At 32.1% G+C, this 22434-nt stretch overlaps 2 protein-coding genes across 3 annotated transcripts; one reads left to right on the top strand and one right to left on the bottom strand.

Moving 5' to 3' along the window:
• LOC109360669 (probable protein phosphatase 2C 24) lies at nucleotides 5861–7932 on the top strand. Of its 2 annotated transcripts, XM_019605713.1 has the most exons (5): nucleotides 5861–5923; nucleotides 5959–6499; nucleotides 6588–6902; nucleotides 7070–7175; nucleotides 7273–7932. In XM_019605713.1, exons 2-5 carry the CDS (start codon nucleotides 5996–5998, stop codon nucleotides 7629–7631), a joined length of 1284 nt encoding a protein of 427 aa, XP_019461258.1. In that variant the 5' UTR covers nucleotides 5861–5923; nucleotides 5959–5995; the 3' UTR covers nucleotides 7632–7932. The 2 variants fall into 2 exon arrangements, with proteins under 2 accessions (XP_019461258.1, XP_019461257.1); XM_019605712.1 differs by having other exon boundaries at nucleotides 5869–6499.
• Nucleotides 11102–16598, bottom strand: LOC109359627 (probable methyltransferase PMT11). The gene is made up of 9 exons (XM_019604327.1): nucleotides 15873–16598; nucleotides 15063–15212; nucleotides 14710–14980; nucleotides 14249–14359; nucleotides 13198–13357; nucleotides 12558–12815; nucleotides 12355–12477; nucleotides 12147–12224; nucleotides 11102–11632 (listed from the first exon to the last, which is right to left on the bottom strand). The coding sequence occupies exons 1-9, from the start codon at nucleotides 16596–16598 to the stop codon at nucleotides 11425–11427; spliced, it is 2085 nt and encodes a 694-aa protein (XP_019459872.1). The 3' UTR covers nucleotides 11102–11424.

Raw genomic sequence — 22434 nt, 5'->3', positions numbered from 1 at the left:
AACACTTTGGGTACTTTATTTATTTAATGTTAATCTAAAATTAAAACAAAATATAAAAATTACATTTTTCGGCCATTAATCTCAAAATCTTAGTTGAAGATCTGTCACTGATGAAGAAGGTCGTGCATCTCTAGTACCAGGCATTCTGATCAGAGTGGGGAGAAACTAATATCAATTACAAGAGATCATAAACACCGAATCTATTGTATATATTTAATTCCATTTTGATATCAATATTCGAATCCATTAATTTGATGACAGTGACACCACATTATATGGATGGATCCTAGGAAACACAATACCGTACAAAGTTTAACCTAGTTTTGCTTCATTTCTTGCAAGTAGTTTCAAAGGAGCGCCAACAGTATAGAATGACTATGAGTACGTGGATTGCAACATGCAATTGAACCCAGGAATCACCACGCACGTGTCTTTGCAGGCTTTAGTTGAAGAGTGTATTTTGGGACTACGCATGATAGCAAGGTTATGACATTTGCCAAAGGAGTAATAAAGAGTCATGTAACATGTTGCGGCTGCTTATTGAGTCAGTCAGAGAAAGAAGCACCGAAAATATCTCATGCATGCATGCATGCATGGCTTGCGCGTGTCATATGCGTTAGATCAAAACCTTCAACATGAAGGTTAGTGTGGAATTTGAATATTTTTCTAAAGGTTTTTGTGACTTGTTAGACACAGATATTTTAGCTTGCAATAATTGCAACTTAACAAGCAAAAGGCCTTTATTGGTAGATAAATTACAATTGTAGTGGACAAAATATCAAGCACTCAAGGTTCTAATACCTTAATTTCTTGTTTAGATAAAACGTAAGCCTATATATGGTTGTATGCCTTAAACAGTAAACACAGTATCACGCATCTAATACTTTTTTTGTAAAGGTTTGAAAAATCTTGTTTTATATGGGGAAGTTTTGAATGAAAGTGTTGGCTTCCTCGAGTATGAACTTGTCCATATGATTTATGATATGTAGAGGGATCATTACGCAAATTAAGATACAACAAATTAAATCGAATATAAAAAACAGATAAACAAACTCGATTAATTTAAATTAAATTTAAGCAACTAAATGTTATGATGTTGTCATAATATGTGTAATTCATGGGTATACATCTTCTGCTCTCTCACTCATTTGTGTCACTCCAAGTATTTTGTTTCAACTAATGAGAGATAATGATATATGGAATGGTATAAAAAGTGAGATAACATATGTGCTCCCACAATTCATTAGTGTTCTGTTGCAACCTAGACACTTGAGAGTGTCTTGAAACTTGGAACTTCTTTAATGCATTCAGATTGCCAGATGATCAAAAAACTTGATAAAATCAAGAAAACGAAATTCATGAGATAATGTAGATATTAACATAAGAGAATATTTGCATAGATATTTTGCTGAACTTGGTATTAAAAACAATATAGAGAGTGGTCTTAATTTAGTTAAGACTGAAAAGGTCAGGTGTAAGTTGCCACATGGTGACGAGATATTTGTTGGGAATTCCTAATGATCGGTGAAATACCAATCCTAAGATCTTGAATCTCATGATTCTCACATATATATGAAACAAAAGGTGCAGTGTTATACATGAATCCATGTTCCTAGATGTGCCCCTTTGATCTACGTTTCTGAAAGAGGTTTTGTGGTATGATGATTTGGTGTGTTGGGAACCACAACCTTCTTTATGCGTTCATTATTCCTATGAGTTAACATGATGGGTATTCACTTATAACTAAATAGTTAATATCATTGCATCAAATATACGATGTTCACCGTAATTTGAAATTATAAATTTCTAACAAGACCACCTATTTCAAATGGTGTTTTATTTCCTATATCGAATCAATCAAAATATTATTTTTTGTTTTAATTTTTTTTATTTATATATTAATATGTGATGCGAGATATTTGATTCTTAAAGACGGTGAGCGAGTGAAATTGTTGTACATTTGTACTGTTCATCACGTGGATTGGTTTTGATAACGTGTAGTGTAGTTGAGGAGCAAGTGGCAGTACGAGTTCGCATCCTATCCCGTACACTTAAAATAAGATAAAAATATAATATGATTTAACATTTTTATCATTATATGTAAGTGCAGAAATATTCACTTATTTCTCAATTAATGTAGAGAATCCTAACTCTAGCTGCATTATATCGTCATAGGTTATACCCTCCGCTCCTCTCCTCTTATTTACGTGTGTATATATCTTGGCCATACTCGTGGCAAATTGGCAGGGATGCAATTTAATTTTCCTACAAAATATCTGTTTCAATTTCCAAGTAGAGGTCAATAAATGGGAGCATATAAATTTAGAATTAATACATAGTATATAAATCATCGGTATAAGAAAAAGAAAAAAAAAATATCCACAATACAAGAATTTTTTACACTGTCAAATTATAAATAATATATAAATGATCGGTATAAGAAAAAGAAAAAAAATATATCCACAATACAAGAATTTTTTACACTATCGAATTATAAATAATAAATGATACACTAATTGTACAAATCTTTACACTTTCGACATATAAATATTATATTATAAGAAAAATAATTAAAGTGTTAATTTATTTATTAATGGGGTAGAGTAGGAAAATATATTATTAGGACAAATGAAACTAATTTCTAAAACAATCCCTTTGGTTTTCATGATATTTTTATTTTTTTATAGGGAATCCTATTTTTTTTTATAAATAGGTATTTTTTAACATGGAATCCTATACTTTAATTTTCCTCACAAATGCCATATTTTTATTAATATAGACCAGAGGCATGAAAGATAATGTTAATTTTGTCACCAAGTTTCATTATTTTTGCAATGGGATTTCAGAATATTTTCGTTTACAAAAAAAAATAAACTTATTTATATCTCATTCACTTGTTCTAGTAGCTTATACTTATTTAAAAGCACCTTCTATTAAAGCCTGTCAAACTAAGCGAATAACTCTTTTTAGCACATGAAGAAATACAGGAGAAATTTAACTCGTGATTATAATACTATGTTCAGGTTTTGTAAACCAAATAGCAATAAAAGAAGAGACAAAATGTATATACTCATAATTAGTTAAACCATAGAAAAGAAAATGAGAGATATGTAGTGAACTTTCAACAAATAGAACCATACTTTGATTTATATTTACGGTTATCCACGTAAATCCGGATATTGTACGGTTTCTAAGAATAAAATCTCACTACATGGAGTCACTAAATTACGACTCTATATAGGTAATATTTATATAGTTGATCCATGTAAAATAACTAAGATCGCTAAAGCATTTAATATATCATTATTCTATGTAATAGTGACAACTAATATTTTTGTTTTAGAAAATGCAATGTATCTCAAACATGTTAAAATGGATGGGGTATGTACGTTTAACTGGAAAATATACTTTGTTAGAGCCATGCACTTTTGTTTATGGTTGCATCTTTTATAGATGAATGTTCTTCTTTAATATATGACACCTCATGCATTATTGCATGCTTCCTTGATAGCCTTTGCTAGTTGCATTGCATCTTTATAATAGTAACTTATTAATCTGTGAGGATAAAGATGTGAATGCCCTATCACAGTCTTATTATACTATTTGGGCTTTGATTAATTCTTCCACTTGCTAAACAGAGTGGTCAAAGATAAAACGCAACAGGAAAGCAAGATTGAAAAAATAGACAGGAACCATTAGATTTTAGATATTATGTTATCATCTATATATGATTTAGTATAAAGATATAGTTCAGTATGATTGGATAACATTAAACATAAAATGTAACGATGTAACTCGATAAATGAATATTTTGGAAGTGGACGGCCGAAACATATATGAAAATGCGAAGGGGGAATAATGATGGAACCGTGGAAGGTAACGTGGGGTGGGGGAAGAGGATGTGTTGAACATGCTTTCTTATACGTGTCCTAATCTTCGCTGTTACTACATCGTTTTCATTGGACACAGCTGTAACGGGCAGAACAAAGCAATGAATGTTATCTTCAACCAAATGTTTTTGATGCTCTCTCACCACCAACATTGTTTTCTTATTTTTTTTTTTTTTAAATGTATCATTCTAAAACATTATTAATAAATAAAATATCTTTTTTAATACTATCAAGAATATTTTTTCACAATTTTAGATAAGAAACTAAGCCCTTTCGAATTTGTGGTTACTTCTCTCAACAAATGTCGTTCATAAGATTTAAACCTTCGACATTGAGAATCTAATCAATCATTACACTACTAGATCAACACATCATTGTTAATAAAATAAATCAAGTATACTAATATATCATTTTACTTTTTTATTTTATATATTTTTCTAATTAGATTTTTTATCTTTTAGCATTCAATAAACCAAAAAAAATGTCATGTTGAAACTTGTTGCCTTTAAAATGATATAGTAATTCCAAATTCAATAGTTTGAATTATTGAATAATCTAAATTATTTCTTGATGACTAAGACTTGAAGTTTTTGAAGTAAATGAATTATCTCTCATATAACAAAATATATTTTTCTTATGATTCTCTCATATTTATTTTATAGATATAAAAAACGTGTCTTATTAAATAAGATTTATCCATTTAAATATTCATAACATTGCTTATTAGTAAAACATTATATGTGCTGTTACTTTCTCGATTTCATGTTTAAGTTTTTTCATTTAAAATGAAATCAATAAACGGACTTTGGAAAATACGTCCTTGGAAAAAATTGAGCCCCACAAAATAAATTTACAGAAAGATCTTATTCTAAACGAATTTCGATTTTACCCAAGTTAATCCAAAGTTTCTATCATCGAATTGTACAGCTTTGAAATTTTAAGAAATTAACTTGTTTTACAAAAGAAATCCTTAAGGTCTATTTAGTAAAAAAAAACTAAAGATAAAATGATCTCTACATTTTTTAGATGGAGCATTTGATATTTTTCCTTTAAAATATAAAAACCAAAACCGGTACTTACTGAACAAAAATTCAACATGTAACAGTCATTTTCTACCTTCAATCCCCCTTCTACTTCTGTCATGCACTCTTCTATTCTATTTTATAATGTTTATTCATTCAATACCAATACATAATATTATCTGCATTGAAATTTAACTTTCCAGGTATCAACTTCTGTCTTAAACGAGATAAATTAATTTAATGATGTATAATAACAAAATAATATTCAAGCGTTTTGGTGTGAGAAAATTAGGTGCGATCATATGAGCTAGGAAGAATCGAGCATATATGTTGTCTCACAATGTAACCAACGATAGGTTAAAATATATATTTAAATTAAAATTTTAAAAATTAATTATTTTTCTGATTATCACAAATAATGAAATATGAAGTAATACATTGTTTTGGGACCAATGTTTACCCAACGAAGAAGGGGACATAGCGCGTGGAGTATGCATTTTATGATAGAGGACGTGGTGTCAGAATAAAAAAGAAGAATCTCTTATTCCACGATGCCGCCACGTGGTAATATCCTTCGGACGAGTGTCCTATGAGATCGAAAAAAGAGGGGACAACAATAAAAGAAAAGAAGGAAACATTTAACGAGAAGAGTAATAGAGTGAAGGACTCAAAGCTGGAATTAAATTGAATTGAATTTCTAAGAGAGTGTGGTGAGTTTTGATTAGTCCACGCAATATCGTTACAAAAAGAAATAACCACGTGTTTCAATATTAACCTAACTGATGTAATGGAGGGTTGAGATCGCATGTTGGTATCGAATGTTAGGACGTCATACCAACATACGTGTCTGATGATGCCCGTGACGGTACGGGCAGCCTGCCCGTTTTTTAACCGTGGCCCCCACGTGCTTCCCTATATCAAAGTTTCACTCCTCACAACCCTTCCTACATTTTCTTCATACCATCATAGTATACACATAAAGATCAATTCAATTTTGTGCTTAATTTCTTTTCATACATAGATCTTTCTCAACGATTCTATATTAAGATTTGGTAATTGAATTTGTGAGGTTTGTGATTTTAAATGGCTGGGATTTGTTGTGGTGTTGTTGAAGGAGAAACCCCAACTCCAATTGCCTCATCCTCACTCCGACGACGATGTTTGGACCTGTTCCCTTTGAAATGCATCGCCGACATGGCGGTTCCGCCGATGGAAGGTAATAACCGTAAACGTCAGAAGCTAGATTCACAACCACAGCCACGTGAGTGTCATAACACGGTCCAAAATCGTGAATCTATTCTTACTACACCTAATAAGAACGAAGAGCAAAACAAGGAGACCAAGGGACACAACCAAATAGTTGTTGTTTCGGAAATTCCTACGTTGGACTCAACAGAGTTAGAAAACGAGGTTGTGGTAGAGGAGTATCCAAAGTACGGAGTCACATCGGTTTGTGGCAGAAGAAGGGAAATGGAAGATGCTGTTTCAGTGCATCCATCTTTCTACTCAAAAGACAGTAATACACAAAATCAAGATCAGAAGAGTTTCCATTTCTTCGGAGTCTATGACGGTCACGGATGTTCTCACGTAAATACTTGATCCCTTTCTCTTTAGGTTCATTGTTTAGTAAAATAACTGTGGATCTGATTCTTGATTATTGGTTTTGTTTCTATAGGTAGCAACGATGTGCAAAGAAAGGCTACATGGTATCGTGAAAGAAGAGATTGAAAAAACAGATGAGAATTTAGATTGGAAATCCACCTTGGAACATAGCTTCGATCGAATGGACAAGGAAGTGCAGGGATGGACCCACACCAAGCACACATGCATTTGCAAATGCAACCTCCACACTCCCCACTCTGACGCCGTCGGATCCACCGCCGTCACCGCCGTCCTCACGCCAGAGAAGTTAGTTGTCGCTAACTGCGGTGACTCACGCGCCGTTCTCTGCCGTAACGGCGTTGCCATCCCCCTCTCTTCAGATCACAAGGTAGTCTTAGTATTTTATTTTCACTTTAGGTTAGGATTATAATTTTATTGGCGCGTATATTTAACGCGCAAATCACTTCGTATGATTTTGCTGGTTCCACTAGAACATAGTTGTGGTGAAAGGTTAATGGTTGCGCGTGTGTCTAACCCGTGTCCGTTTTTGTGTAGCCTGACCGACCCGACGAGTTGGTTCGTGTTGAAGCCGCGGGAGGGCGCGTGATCTATTGGGACGGTGCTAGAGTGCTTGGTGTACTTGCCATGTCTAGAGCGATAGGTAAGTGCGCACGATAACAAACTCGTACACCCACAGCGCATTATAACAATAAAGTGTTCTGAATCATTAAGGTTGTTGTGTTTTGTTGTTTGTGCAGGTGACAATTATTTAAAGCCGTACGTAATTTCAGAACCGGAGGTAACGGTAACGGAACGGTGTGACGAAGATGAATGTTTGATACTAGCGAGTGATGGGCTTTGGGATGTGGTGTCAAACGACACCGCATGCGGGGTGGTTCGGACATGTTTGGAGGCGCAGCGGAAGACGGTGTCGCCGCCAGGTTCTCCGAGAAGTTTGATGACGGCGGAGGGGTCTGATAAGGCATGTTCCGATGCGTCCATTCTGCTGACAAAGTTGGCTTTGGCGAGGCACAGCTCAGATAATGTGAGCGTGGTGGTAGTTGATTTGAGGAGAGATAAACGTCAACATCATCATCAAACAACAACAAAAGCGTGATTAGTTTATGCAATAAAAGGTGATTAAAAAAAGGAGGGGTTAGGCTTTGCTGATTCCATGTGATTGTAGTGGAATTGTGGGGTTGTAACCTTTTGGGTATGATACAAATTATGTGAAATTTAATAGTAGTGAGAAAAATTAATGTCAACCAAGGCTAAAAAAATGGCCACTTGACAATTCTCTTTGTCCATAATGGGGATCTATAACTGGATTCACTTTTGTTTTTGTTGTTTGCGGATATGAAGTAAAATTGATGTACATGTGCCCAAAAAGAAAAGGAAAAGTTGGAACATAATGGTGTGACCACAGATCACATCATACATTAATTTACTCTTGTTTAGAAGCGTGGCGAAAAAATCATTTCTTATACAGCTTGAACCATATAGACTTTTCTTCAGCTTCTTCTCAGTTTCTCTCAATTGAGGCTTGAAATTACTTGAAATATTGTATCTTTAGTCTTCAAAGTATGGACCTATAATCTTCTTGAATGGCCGTTAATAAAAGTGAGAAAATATGAAATTCCCAAATATTCTGTTTTTCATGGGGCCACACAATTCAGAAATATTTTCTTTTAGGATTAATAATTTATCCTTCTATCTACCCCTTGGATGCAAAATTAGGATTAAACATGGTTACAAATTACAATTATGAAATTCGTCGTTTTCTTAGATATTTCTGTAAACTACATGCTGGAGTAGAAATTCAACGGAAGAAAACTACATTAAAATCAAACAAGGAGTAGAAACTGTCTTTACTTTGATCCTCTCACCAATTCACTTATCGTATCGCCAAATGTTTATAGATTATTTTCTATTACCAACAAAATGCCATCTAATTCATAACAAAAAAACTGAAGGAAATGAAATAAGGTAACGTTTGGTTTAAAGCTGAATAGAAATCAAATTCACTTTTTTGGTGTATGAGATGCCTTGTATTACTTTCTCCATCAATCCAATTAAAAGTTATCATTTTATTTAAAAGAAAAAATCTCAAAAAAAAATTTGATTCTTTTAGTAGAATGAAATTTTACAAATTTGTAAAATGAAAATTGAACGCAAGCACAAGAATTCCAGGACTGCATGATTGAGCATGAAATCGCAATCCTTTATTTGACAATTTCGATTGCACTTGTTTTCTTACACACGACAAATAATCATGTGGGGCCCACTGACACACTGAATAAAACGTGGACACGTAGCATTAGTCTCTTTTCTCATGTCACCATCTCTTAGGTGGACTAGATTTGCTTAGATTTGATGCCTTTCTTGTTGGGCAATGAACTAGTTCAATCAATCAGTGTTCCTCAACAAAAGAAAAAGAGTTCCATAATCGATTCATCTTAGAATCTTTTTCTTCGTTCTCTTTAAAAATATTTCAGGGGAAAAAATAAAATTTAACTTAATCTTAATCTAATGTGTTTAAAACGCGATTACCTTACCTAATTGAGATATTAGGATAGCTTTTTGGAGCTTTCTTAACATGGCAAAGTGTAATAAGGAACTAGTGTTGCTTTGATATTCTCATATCATCATATGATATGATTTGTGTTTATAATTATAATATATGACATAAAATTACAAAATAAAAAATAAAAAATCATTCCACTTGTTAAGGGATTAAATTTTACTTTTTTCTTGGTTTACGAGATGTTTTATTAATTAGTGAAAAAATAGTTTATAAACCTAAAATAAACAAAAAAATCTATATCACAAATACCTTTGAATATATATTCAATAATTGGTATATGGATATTTAAGGATGTAATGTCAATTGTCATGTTAATTCAATAAAACATTTTTTTTTGTATAATTAATAATATTTCTTTCATTCTATAAGTAAGGAAATAATCTTTTTTAACATATAATATTGTCTTCTAATAAATGTTACTTACAAAAATTGAACATTTGACCTAACACTATACCGGAAGAAACATTATATCACCAGATCAATGTTTCTTTTAGTTATCTTCAGTAAAGCATTGATACAATATTATATTGAGAGGCTAAAAACGTTTGAGGCACCATGGGAGGCCAGCACAGAACAAAATCAAACATCATATGAGTAGGTCGTCCCCCAAAAATGTCCTCGTGAGAGATATTTTTATAGAGATATCACTGCACTTGTCAATCCCCACTGTCATGGATCAATGGGTCACCCAATCCACATTCATTTTATATTAATCTGTTTGGTCCAAATACAAGTTCCAAACTTTTTTTATCCCATAAAAATGTTATGTTTGGGAGCATATTGATTAAACTAACAGAAAAATATGTATACACTAATAGTGTAAGAGCTTTATACATTGTTGATTCATCCTCTATCATTTATTTTTAATAATCATTTACTCTTAAAAAAAGTAATACAAACAATGACGGATATTATGAATAGATATTACACTTTCACACTAAGTTATGATAACAAAAATATTTGATGTGTGGTTTTTTTGTGTGTTCCGTAGGGGTTTATGTCTTAACTTAGAACCTAAACAATTCACATTTGTTAATGGGTTTGTGCTGGCTTAACGTAACAGTTACAAACTTACAATTTCATGTGTCCTAAAATGATGTTTTGGTGTGATCAAACTGTTGTGTGGATAAGGTTGAAACAAGAGCACAAATAAGCTAAGGACATGAATAAAACACATCCACAAAGTTAGGTACGATAATAAGTTATGCTATCCAAACTTTGGCAAAGAACCAATTAGAATACTTTCATATTTTCCTCTACACCTCACTGCAAGAATGTCCCAATCAGCAAACAAAAATGGGGTAACATATATTTTCTAACTTAACATTACTTGAAGAGAAGGTGTGTGTCTATTTGAGAACCAAGCTGTTACAAACTCAACCACATATCAACAAGTTCCATGGTTTTATGCTGAGATTGACAGTGAATGTTCCACTTTTGATTTTCCACATATACTATTCATGAGGAATAATTCTGTAAGCAATGAGGTAGTGGAGGAATAACAATCTAAAAATCATCCATCCAAAATTAGACATTAACAAATAAATAAATTAAGCATTTGAGGAGCTTTATTTTATTTTATCACTTTGAAGCATCACATTTTGGTAGGAATCATGTCACAAAGTAGAGGGAATAACACTATCCAACCCAAGCATTTGTTGCTTAATCATTGGCTAGTTTTTTCATGCTCAATGGTAGAGGTCATACAACTTTTTTTCTGAAGGAAAAAAGCTCTTATACTACATCCTTTCCACTTTAACTGATGTTTAAGGTAATTACAGATTAAAGCAATTGTTGAAGGTGTCAATTACCTAAAATAATATATTTTAACTAAGCATCCCCAACAATCATACTTATCATTATCACACTCTACTTAAATTGCATAAATAATTCATACTTATCAATAATTTCCTTGCTTATTATATCAGTTTGTAGTGAACTCAGCACTCCTCTTTGCCAAATTTTCCAATGCTTCTGCACTAGTGGTCGATTTTTTTAATTCATTAACGTGGTTGAAAGTCCATAAACTTTAATTAAGCCGAATTTAAGGAACTACTCATTTATGCTCTTCACCTAAACCATTGGAATTATACAAAAATAAATTGAATTTTAAATGATGGACTGACACTAGACCTACCCAGCTCTTGCGATCTGATTCATGTGAAGAATAAATAAATAAATGCTACCAGCATTCTCAACATCCCTATACTTGTGAGAAAGTGATAGATTCTTCCACTTGTATACTTGTTAAATGAGTATGATCCTATTTTGTTGAGTTCCCCATTACAAGGATAAAGAATTAAAACTTGTTTTATAACCCATTGCATCAAAACTTTCGTATACGCTTATCACAAACCAAGACCCTATAACTTGAATGAGGACCTTCATCTGTATTTCGCAATGTCAAGCGCCAGCCCAGAGCCTTGCCAATCTCTACAAGTTCATCCATTATAACAAGAGAATCGCGAATGTATACTCGTCCACCAGGCCTTAGTATCCGATCCATCTCCAGCATAATTGATGACACATTACATCTGATAGAGAGCAATGCAACAAATAAATTGAAGAATCAATGCAAAAGCACACAAAAGTCCCAACATACACCACATCCAAGAATACAGTAAATTGTACAAGTCTCTTATATGCAATAAGCATTGATTAAGTCATGCACATGCTCTTGATGAACAGTGAAATGTAAGAATTAGAAGTGAAACATATTTCAAGATGCGCAAGTATCGCGAGGTAGTTTCCTAAGGCATAAGTGGTAAAATTGAGTAATGCATACACTTGTTTCAGCATATGACTTGGGCAAAGAAAGATGAACAATAAACTGGTGTCTAAACCATTTCACTTTACTCAGAGAAATAAAAAGTAGAAAAATGATATATACTTCTACAAATCTTCCTACAAGTTCTCTTGCATCATAAGAAAGTAACTTGGTCACAAATATTTTCACTACAATACTCATTTTTCATTCTTACCAACACACAAATACAATAATCATTATCACCTAAAAGATAAAAGAGCAACTAGTTGAGAAAAAGGTACCTTTTCTTCTCAACAGAAAGCAAGTTTGCAGCGTGCAATAAATCATAGGTTCTTGGGTATGTGTCAAATGGTTCACACCTGAAATGCAAATCACATATAGAGGAATATTACTAAATGCTGAAAAGTTCACAAAATATTGGTGCACGTTATTAGACATGTAGAGATAGTGAGTACGTGTGTGCTTAATTAACTAAGTTTCGTAAAATACCAGTCATGCATAACTCCAATCAGTCCACGGTCATATATAACAGGCAAGGTATTTGGGCCACTAACAGGAACAACATTCATAACCCAGCAGTCAAGCTTCCGATCAATCAATGCAGCCGCAAATCTGCAAAATAATAAAATATATTTAAGATACTAAACAGAAAATCTTGATGCATAATCTTTATAACAAGATAAAAACAATACCCTCCAAAACTAGCTCTCATGTCCATAACATTTCTTAATTTCATCTTCTTCCAGTGTAATGCCCGTACATATCCTTCTAATATCTGATTCCAGTATTTTGATTCTGCCTTAAAAAGCTCTTTTCTGGATAAGAAAGCGTCAATTTTTATGCTTTGAAGCCTATCAGGTGGGGTTTGCAATCGTGCAGGCCATCTGGTAACATTTGCTCCATATCCATTCTCAGGCAATGGAGAGATGCATGCTTTTAGATTAATATACCTAAATTAATCAAGCAAATAATAAGATCACCAAAAATGGACCTATAAATTTTACTAAAACACTGTGATGCATGTAAAGCTATCATAATGCTGGTCCCAACTTGTTCAATTACTAAAAACGATATAACTTAACATCAATTGCTAAAAAATAATTTAACATTTTAACATCAACGAAGGAACTAACATTATTCTACTTTTTTAGGTTGTGTCAACCTACATTTGGTATAATGCTCTATTTTCAATAGTCATACAGGCACAGTGTTTGTGGAAAGCTCTATTGCACAAGACAATGATAGTAAATATATATTGTCTGTGGCACTAATCATATAACTGGGAGAAAGAGTAAGAATTGTCAATAGATCAGGAAAGGGAGAACAAAATACCAAATATTGTCTGGATCATCACGTGGGTCGCATAGTGGAGGTTTGGTTCCTGCCTCACGGCGTAGATAGCAGCTATTGTCAGAAGGTTTCTTCCATACTGTGACGTAACCATCTTTTTTCAGAAACTTCCAGCATAGACGAGTAGTAAGATTAACCATCTCTGAAGATAAAAAACCCTTAAATAGAGTTAGACCAACCCCAATAAATACTAAATATTCACGTAAGTTCGATACAAGTAGCAGAAATGTCTAAGAATGAACGTGACAGCAGATAAGCAGATATTGACAGTTGACACCACCACATTTTAAGATGCTTCTCCTCAAACATCTTTTAAGTCATAGCATGCAGAAAAGAGAATAACAAATTATTATACATAAACATTTAAATAGGAATGTCAAAATTTAAAATTTCATAACTATCGCTAAGACCAATGAATGAATCACTGAGATAGAGACCAGGTGAAATGGTTAACCACTCAAAGATTAAATGTTAACTCTACTAGTGGTTCCGTTACATTGAAGGGAACATGTTTTAAAAAGGGTTAATATGATTTTGGTCCATACATTTATAGCTTATTTTGATTTTAGTCTTAGTTTTTTTAACGTTTTTAGTCCCTGCATTTTTAGTCAGTGTTGATTCCAGTCTTTGTTTCGATTTAAGCTTTAAAGGCAAAAAGCATGCTGAATTTAATCTGTGTTTTTTTTGTGTTTTGAGTATTTAGCCTCTCTCCATGATAACATATTCCATCCAAGTTAATGGCAAGTACTAAAATCAAAACCAAGTTAAAATGCATACACTAAAAACTTGAAAAAAACACACAAACTAAAATCAAAATGAGCTATAGGTGTAGAGATCAAAATCATATTTAAGCAAAAGAACAATTTGGCCAATCAATCACGTAATAATTAATAAACAATCTGATAGATAAATCATGTCTGAAAAATGTTAATAGTAACACAATATAGTAAGCCCTACATACTATAACTTTCTAGCTTGTAGCTAAAAAAGCATCAATAAATTCAATCTAAATGGAAGCCAATTTGAATGATACCTTCCCATTGTTCTTCTAAAGCCTCCTTCTGCTTATGAACTGGTTGAGCGTCCCAGACAAAGTACCCTCCTGCCCTTAGAATCCTATTAGCTTCAAGTAGCAAAATACCATCTTCATCACAAGTAAAAAAGACAATGTGTTAGAAGAGTTTTAAATGAACAACTAACACGAAGGTGGGAGTGACACATTGAAATAGCGTTCCTTTTATTTTCAAAAACTGTGTTTTATGAATAAGATTTCTAGCAATACAAAATGAGCCCAGCTTCCCCTTTATTTTCCTTTCCCACTAATAAGCCAAGGACGGCATTTGCTAAATATTGATGTTGAATCCACATCTACAGTCAGTAGTTATTGGTTTTCGCAATAATAAAACATCTAATGGGGCGATATCAGGATTAAAGAAGAAAGATTCCAATAATAAAAAGAGAGACTACATGATCTTTGCTCGGATAAGTAATTACCATCTTGAGTCCAATTAATTCTACAGCGCGAACAATGTATCAAGTCAAAAGCTTGGCTTGGATATAATAAACGCCTGGTTGCAAATGCGGCCACCATTGCTGGTACACCACGCTCAAGAGCAAATTGGATCTGATTCTCATGAACGTCCTTGGAAGCAACAGACATGGTGATAACATTTCGTGATAGTAAGTATGCACCAAAACTAGCCAAGCCGCAGCCAACATCAAGAGCAACTCTTATATGCTGACCAAATGTAATTTCAGGAACCATCTACAAAACATAGATGTATCATGTATGATAACATCAGAATCATATAAGCTGACTTCAGAAGTGAAACCAAAATATATAATACCTTCGAAATATGGTCCAAATACTGATCAACTCCATGTATAAACTGGGTATCTTCCCTTGGAAATTTAAACTTAGCTTTGGGGTTGGAAATCAAGTTTTGGCCCCGTTTACCATCAACAAGCTTAGTGTGAGCAACATTGTTGTACCACACCTAAAAGAAGAAACGAAAGATAGCCTTGTATTAAAAAACCAATGTATCCAAACAATAATATATACCTGCATGCAAAATTTCCAATATAAGTTTTCTGAGTTGACTTTTTATTTTCTCATAAATTTAAGGGTCGTGATAACCTTGTTTTAAGCTGATATTGCATTTAAGCTGCATTGCTGCAATGACAAAAATTGCAGGCAATTGTGGCTGTGGGAAAATGGAGGTTGATGCGGCTGAAATTAAGGTGAAAGAGATCTCTAAAACTTCAACTGTCAGGCCTGGTAAGGCCTGAGCCTGTATTGTTAGTCGAGGTTGGGTGAGTAAGTTATGCTGGTAACTGGACAGGGGGATTAATAGTTAAATAAGCAAAACTATACTAAAGGAAGCATTCTTTTGATTTGCAAAGTTATAAACAGAGCTTCTGCTAAGTTTTTTTGAGCTCCTAAAATTGTTCACTTCCTTTGTCCATCTTTTGAGCTTACTCTCATTCAGTAAAATTGTTCACTTTGTTTGTTTGTTTCTACAAATTTCCCAGTTATTTTAGCTCCTAACAGGCATAAACTGCAATTTAAAACACACAAGCAATTCATCTATCAAGAAAAGTAAATCCTCATAAGTAAAACTACTGATTAATCATGCAATGATTCTGTGTATTAGTACCTCATCACGGCTTTTTGGCCACGGTATTCGATTACGGTACCTTTTAGGCGGAGGAACCAAACAATTCAAGCCTTTGTCGTGTGGAGGACAATGGCGCTCGAATCTCTCCCCTCTCTCCAAACAAGGTATGTAGTTGTGCATGCTACCAGGGCAAACTCCAAAGCTGTTGATCTTAAATTTGGGAGCATTAGGCAAAGCAGAATTCTGAACCTGATCACTATCCACCATCTCAGGATCAAATTCCCCAACCTCAAATTCGTCAGACATTGTCCCATTCTCGTTCACAATCCCGAATTTCTTAAACAAGTCCCTCGGCGGCGGCGGCGGAGAAGTGGGCAGAGGCGGTGGCGGAGAAGTGGACGGCGGAGGTGGCGGAGAGGCGGGCGGCGGGGGTTGCGGAGAAGCGGGCGGCGGAGGTGGTGGGAGTGAAGCGGATGGAGGTGGTGGGGGTGAAGCGGACGGAGGCGGTGAATTGGGAAGCGGCGGTGAAATGGAGGGTGGCGGTGAAATGGAGGGTTGTGGAGGGTGTGTGGTTTGGACGTGGACGATTGGGGAAGAGGGTGAAGAGGGTGAAGTAGTGATGTTAGAAGTGAAGAAGATGAGGTGATGGTAACCGTCGGATTGGGACAATTGTTTACTAAAGAATAAGAACAAGAAAGTTACTGAGACCAACAAGACAGTCGTGATTTTCAGAACCAAAGATGATTTCACCAAATCGATCTTCATGTTCAATGCACTTTTCTATAATATCTCTCTCATGGATATAAAATGCATTATAAGATTATTATTGTCTTTTAAATTACAATTCAAATTAAATTATTCATGCTATATTTGTCTAGAGTGGGATGAAAATGAATTCTCTCCAATTTTAAATTAACTTTACATGGTCAACGTTATGATCTTATTAATCATTTATTAATATCCCATTTTTAAAATAGAAATATGTTATATTACTATATAATAAAATATAAATTATTAAAAGGACATTATCTGATTTTTTATACAAGAGAAAAATTCTTAAACAAAAGACAAAAGAAGGAGGAATGTCAAAATGATACGTTTATATGATTTGACAATGTTAAATGATTATTATTACTCGGATGAGATACTACAGTAATTTTATAATTTTATGAATCAATAAATGATTTTACACAACCAATGATATTATATAAAATTCCATGATTTTAAAAAAATGTTATCGTGCCTTACTAATAAAGGATATTACGATAATTTTCATTAAAATAAGTGTATTTGAGTCGTTCTCCTAGTGAAACGAACTTCCATAGAGGAATAAAGAAACTTTAGAATTTTACAAAGAATGACATTTCTGTAATTGCATCAATGTCTAGTGTTTGTGTCATATCTTTGTTTCCCCTTCCAAAAGATAAGATGTAATAAGCAATAATACATATTCTATCTTTCGAAATGGAGAAGACCATAATGTTTTCCCCATAAGATTTCCTTTCTAACACCAACATTAAATACAAAAATATTTTAATAATATCTGATCAGTAAAACATAGTACTAATAGTTAATATATATATTTTTCCAGCGAGTAATTAATATTAAACTACTATTAATAATAAAATTAACTCTTAAAATAAGTGGATCCACACTTTTTAATTTTTCCTTTCATGAAACAAAAAAGAGGATGCATGTGGATATGTTTATTGCTTTTTAATTGGGGATCTTATGTGATTACTTATTGACAATAAATATTATATGCTTATAAAAAATTATCTTTCAACTAATTTTAAACATTGAAAAATAAGAGATGTCACATTCTATAATTTGATTGGGCTGATATTCTCTCTCTAGTGATGTGCCCAAATATTGACATGTGGCAAAAAAACAAATTAAAAGATTCAAAAATTTTATTATTTTTCAATTAAAAAATAAAAATATATATATTTATTTCTTTTCTCACATTCCAGTATCCGAGAATCCAATACTAGAGAGTATCTCATTCTGAATTAGATTAGTATAGTTTGCTCACCAAGTTTGTCTCCAACCCTTAAGAACTTATTTGCAGCCCAAGCTTGGTAATCAACCCCTATATTCCATTCTTTATCATCCCACCCACAAATTTGTTGGTCATGGCATTGGATGGGAGGAAGATGGCGGCAATGATCACAAGCATGTCGAAACGGGAAAGTGCCATAGCTCTTATTTATTTGTGTAGTGTTATGAATTTGTGTTGTAGGTTTATTTGTGTGTTTTTGAAATCACTACACTTATGACAATGACATCATTTAATGGACATATTTATATAGCTTTGAAGAGGAGTACAAGAGACAATAACCTCCTCTATTCCTATGTTATAACTTATATGTCGGAGACTGTATATACTAACAACTATGAGTTGCATAGCCGAAAATCGGGATGGACCCAACAAGAATAACATACATTTAGCAATGTGTAAAAGACTAAATTCTAATGTAAGCAAAAATTGCAAAATCAAACAATAGTTGTATAACCAATCAACTTTTGCATAAGTGAAACTATCCCACTGACTAAATTGTATGTCAACTTCTAAGATTTAATTAACGTTTATAAATAAAATCCAAAATTTATGACATATGTGATGGATTTTTTAAGAATTGCATAGTTGAAGCTGTGAGTTTTTTTAGTTGTTTAAAATACAAAGTAATGAAGTGGCATGACAAGATCACATAATTCAGTTTAAGATATTTTGCATGTTATAGATGCTTTTAAGAGGCTTTTTTTCTATGTAGAAGAAAAGAAGAAGAGCTTAGTATCAAGGTTTTTCTTTTAAAATTTGGAATAAAAGAAGGAAAAAAATAAGTTGATGTAGTATATATCCTTAACTTTCTCAAGTACTTTCAAAATTTTCATTCATTACTTATGGTAAATGGTTTTTCTTTTTCATTTTGGTGCAAGCTACTTAAACAAGACAAGTTGCCTAACAGTCAATTAAGTTCTTTTTGAAGTACAGAATATGCTCTCGGATCCATATTTCTGGTAATTCTTCAATTTCATAGTCAAAGCCTTCCATAAGTAGGTGTTACTGCTGTTTCCTTATAATATAGTGGTTTGAGAGTTTCTATGAAACGAAATTGTGGTTCAAATTTGGTTATTTGAAACTTAAAATGGTAAGCAACCAACAAAATAGACAACTAAAATAAATTATAATAACCAAAGTATCATTATCTACAATTTGTGGACGGATGCTATTTACGGGAAATGTTTAATTAAGCATTCAAAAGTGGGAGATATACATTAAAAATGCTGTATTCAAATTTCAAAACTTACAAAACTCCAATATTATAATTTTAATATATAATAAGAACACTCATTAACTTGACTCTATAGAGAATATGATGTATCAAATTTAAGTGTATAAGTTTTATACATTGTATCGTCATCATTTATGTTTAATTATTATTTATTATTAATAAAATAAAATAAATAAATGATGAATAATATATAGAGTATATATAAATCTATAAACTAATAATGTATAAATATTACACTCTTATTTTATAACTCTTTCAAAGTGGAATGGTCAATTTTATGGCACAACCTTCCATTCGTGGTTGATAGGCCTTATAAAGTATGGCATATTGGAGGCATTAGCGACCTTGTATTTGAGGTCATTTTCTCATGTTAATATTAGCTAGATCTTGACCATGCACTAGTTTTAGAAAAAGTATATTCTCCATTAATAGAGAGATATATACTCAATTTTACATGTGTTTTTAATTACAAAAATATTATTTCATTATATATAAAAAAATAAAATGTTTAACCATATTATTATTTCCTTTATTTTTTGTATTAATCATCTTTCTATTAATGAATATGATCGTTACTCCTAGTTTTAATGATGACCTCTTAATATCAAAATGAGTTTTGTTGGACAAGTATGCCAAAAACTAGAAGAAAGTGCATTGGTCAAAATTAACAAGGTGTTCCTTGTTAATTAAGAAATAAATAATGTTTCGCATTTTAATTAAATTACACATGTTTTTATTCATCGCATGCAAATTCGATATAACTATAGTAGAAGGAGATTATTAAATTTTATTTGGAATATATATTGATATTTATATATCTTGACAGAATCTGCCTGGCATTTTTTCGTAGATCTGCATCCATTGATATCCAATAATATTATGAACACGTGATTTAAAATATTTATATAGATTTTTCATTGGAATAGAAAGAAATAACATTAATTTATAACGTAGGAGCTACATTACATCAAGCAATAGGAGAGTCAATTTTTGGCAGAAAATGGCACCACGGTGTGTACTGGATTCATTGCTGGCATTTGAACCAACTCATTATAATGATGTAATCAATTAGATGCAAAACCATATTAAAGCATTTTTTTATTATTACTGTATATCTATTTTGATACAGTAACCAAAGCATTTGAAGTTTTGAACAAAAGATGACAGCTAATCTACGCCGTGCAAGTGAAGATTGGGGCCATAGATGACAAACATTTACATATTCACTGCCACAACAACCCAAAGTTAATTAGAACAAGAATATATACCTAATATTTAGATACTCCAAAAGTTATATTATTTTTAAAGTGGACAAATAAATAAGGATAAATCATCTCATCCGCTTCAAAAAAGTGATGATATCATGATGTATTCTAAATTTCTAATTATATTTCTCTATATAACCATTTAAGGATAAAAACATCTTTAATCACCCACTTTAAAAGGAAACAAATCCTAATTACTTAAAGAGAATTTAAATCCATTTAAGTAAGGGCCAATTTAGATCCATTACCATATTGAGATTATAACATATAATAAAAGTTAAAATCTAACCACTATAATTTGAACTTATCTGACGTCATGGTTATTTACTAATTTTTCTCATTATATATTTACTTATAATTTATTTCGACTTCCCTATTTAAACATTTATATTTATATCTCCCCTTTGGTTCATTATAAAAAAATAAATTTAAATATCTATATATTATCAATATAATGTTTTATTTACATAGTTAATACACTATTTGTTATTTATTGATGAATAATGAAGGATAACTTGACAACCTAAACAACTGTAAGACCATTAATACATATATTTTTATTCTATGCAAAACGCAGGAATGAGCCAAGGACCAGATTACTGACTTGCTATATTGTTAAAGGGGAAAATCCCAAAGTCAACACGTATAGTTAGGTAATTTACATGAAAACCATCAGTCTTTGACTGCAATTTAAAGTAACATAAAATAATTGAGCTATGCATAATATCTCAAACACCTTCGTTATCATCATTCTTATTGCAATTGATTTTAAGTAAATGGTTGAGACTTAACCTCCTTTGTGATAGTTTCTGTTTCACCTTTCATTATAACCTTAACTTTCTCCCAACCTTGAAGCCTAAAAATATTAGTTGCTTGTGGTGTGAATTGTATATATCCTTTTTGATTTTTGAAGGTTGGCAAGCGTTGAATATGACAGATCTGGAATCCACATGGTGTACTTATCACTACATGTCATAGTAGCTACCTTTTTATGGATCATGCTGTAACGAGATTGAATCAAATTTTGTCATTCTAAAGATAGAATAAATCAACCACAAAGGATTAAAAGTTAGGTAATAATTACATTGCTATATATATATATTGCAAAATTATGTTTATAGCAAAATTTATTTATTTCAGTATTATTTGTTACCTATTTCATAATAAATTATATACGAGAAAAAAAAAAAGATCTAGTACTTCTTTCTCCTAAAAATAAGTATACAGAAAATTATATTAAATTAAATCATAAATAAAAATATTTAGAAATTATATTTATGATATGTGATTAATCATAGAATAATACAATAAATTAATTAGTTAATTGATTTGTTAAACAAAATATTAAAAACATGTTGCACAGTTCCTTTTTATTTTCAAAAGTTTTGCCATTTTTAATCGATTGGAACACATAATTATTTAAACACGTTACAGTGACAATTAATTAATTAAATATCTTTTGTTGGAGTATCTAAAAGAAATGTAAAGTATCTAAAGAGAATATGCTGGCCACAGCACAACTTAGCCTTCCCCAACTCTAAATTTTTAATATAAAAAATGATACACAAATATTCATAAAATGCGGGAAAAAGAAAAATAAAGGAAATGAAAATAGGAAAACAATATAGGACTTATTAAATCCTTAAGAGGATAAAAAATATTAAAAATTTAATTCATAAAAACAATATTTATTGAGAAGATATTAATATACAACACACCAAAAAAAGATTAATTAACTACATCGATATCTGATAATACTAAAAAAGTAAAGATAAAAATTAGTACAGAAGATGCAAGTAACCGTAAAGTAGCAGAAAAACGAGAAAGCAAGGAAGTGACGTGGCCAAAATCTGGAACAACGAAGAAGCCACCGACGCTTCTTAATAACAATAATAATTCATAGTACACACTCGCCCACAGAAAACAAATTGATGAATTATTAATCTTTTCAAATACACGGAAACAAATATTAAAATAAAAATAATTAAATCAAAATGAGAAATGAAAAAATGGGTATATAAGGAACCCACGCAGATTGAA

Source organism: Lupinus angustifolius, chromosome LG11, assembly GCF_001865875.1.
Source record: "Lupinus angustifolius cultivar Tanjil chromosome LG11, LupAngTanjil_v1.0, whole genome shotgun sequence".
Classification (NCBI taxonomy): domain Eukaryota; kingdom Viridiplantae; phylum Streptophyta; class Magnoliopsida; order Fabales; family Fabaceae; genus Lupinus; species Lupinus angustifolius.
This window is presented reverse-complemented; position numbering and strand designations above follow the sequence as displayed.

Bases quoted from the DNA above. Each gene is read 5' to 3' on its own strand.
- LOC109359627 (XM_019604327.1), bottom strand. From the start codon at position 16,598: ATGAAGATCGATTTGGTGAAATCATCTTTGGTTCTGAAAATCACGACT. The intron at 15,213-15,872 runs GTACTAATACAC...TTCTTCTTTTAG, and splicing joins GGCCAAAAAGCCGTGATGAG to GTGTGGTACAACAATGTTGC. The intron at 12,225-12,354 runs GTATTTTACGAA...TTTGCATTTCAG, and splicing joins ATTGGAGTTATGCATGACTG to GTGTGAACCATTTGACACAT.
- LOC109360669 (XM_019605713.1), top strand. From the start codon at position 5,996: ATGGCTGGGATTTGTTGTGGTGTTGTTGAAGGAGAAACCCCAACTCCA. The intron at 6,500-6,587 runs GTAAATACTTGA...TTGTTTCTATAG, and splicing joins ACGGTCACGGATGTTCTCAC to GTAGCAACGATGTGCAAAGA. The intron at 7,176-7,272 runs GTAAGTGCGCAC...TTGTTTGTGCAG, and splicing joins TGCCATGTCTAGAGCGATAG to GTGACAATTATTTAAAGCCG.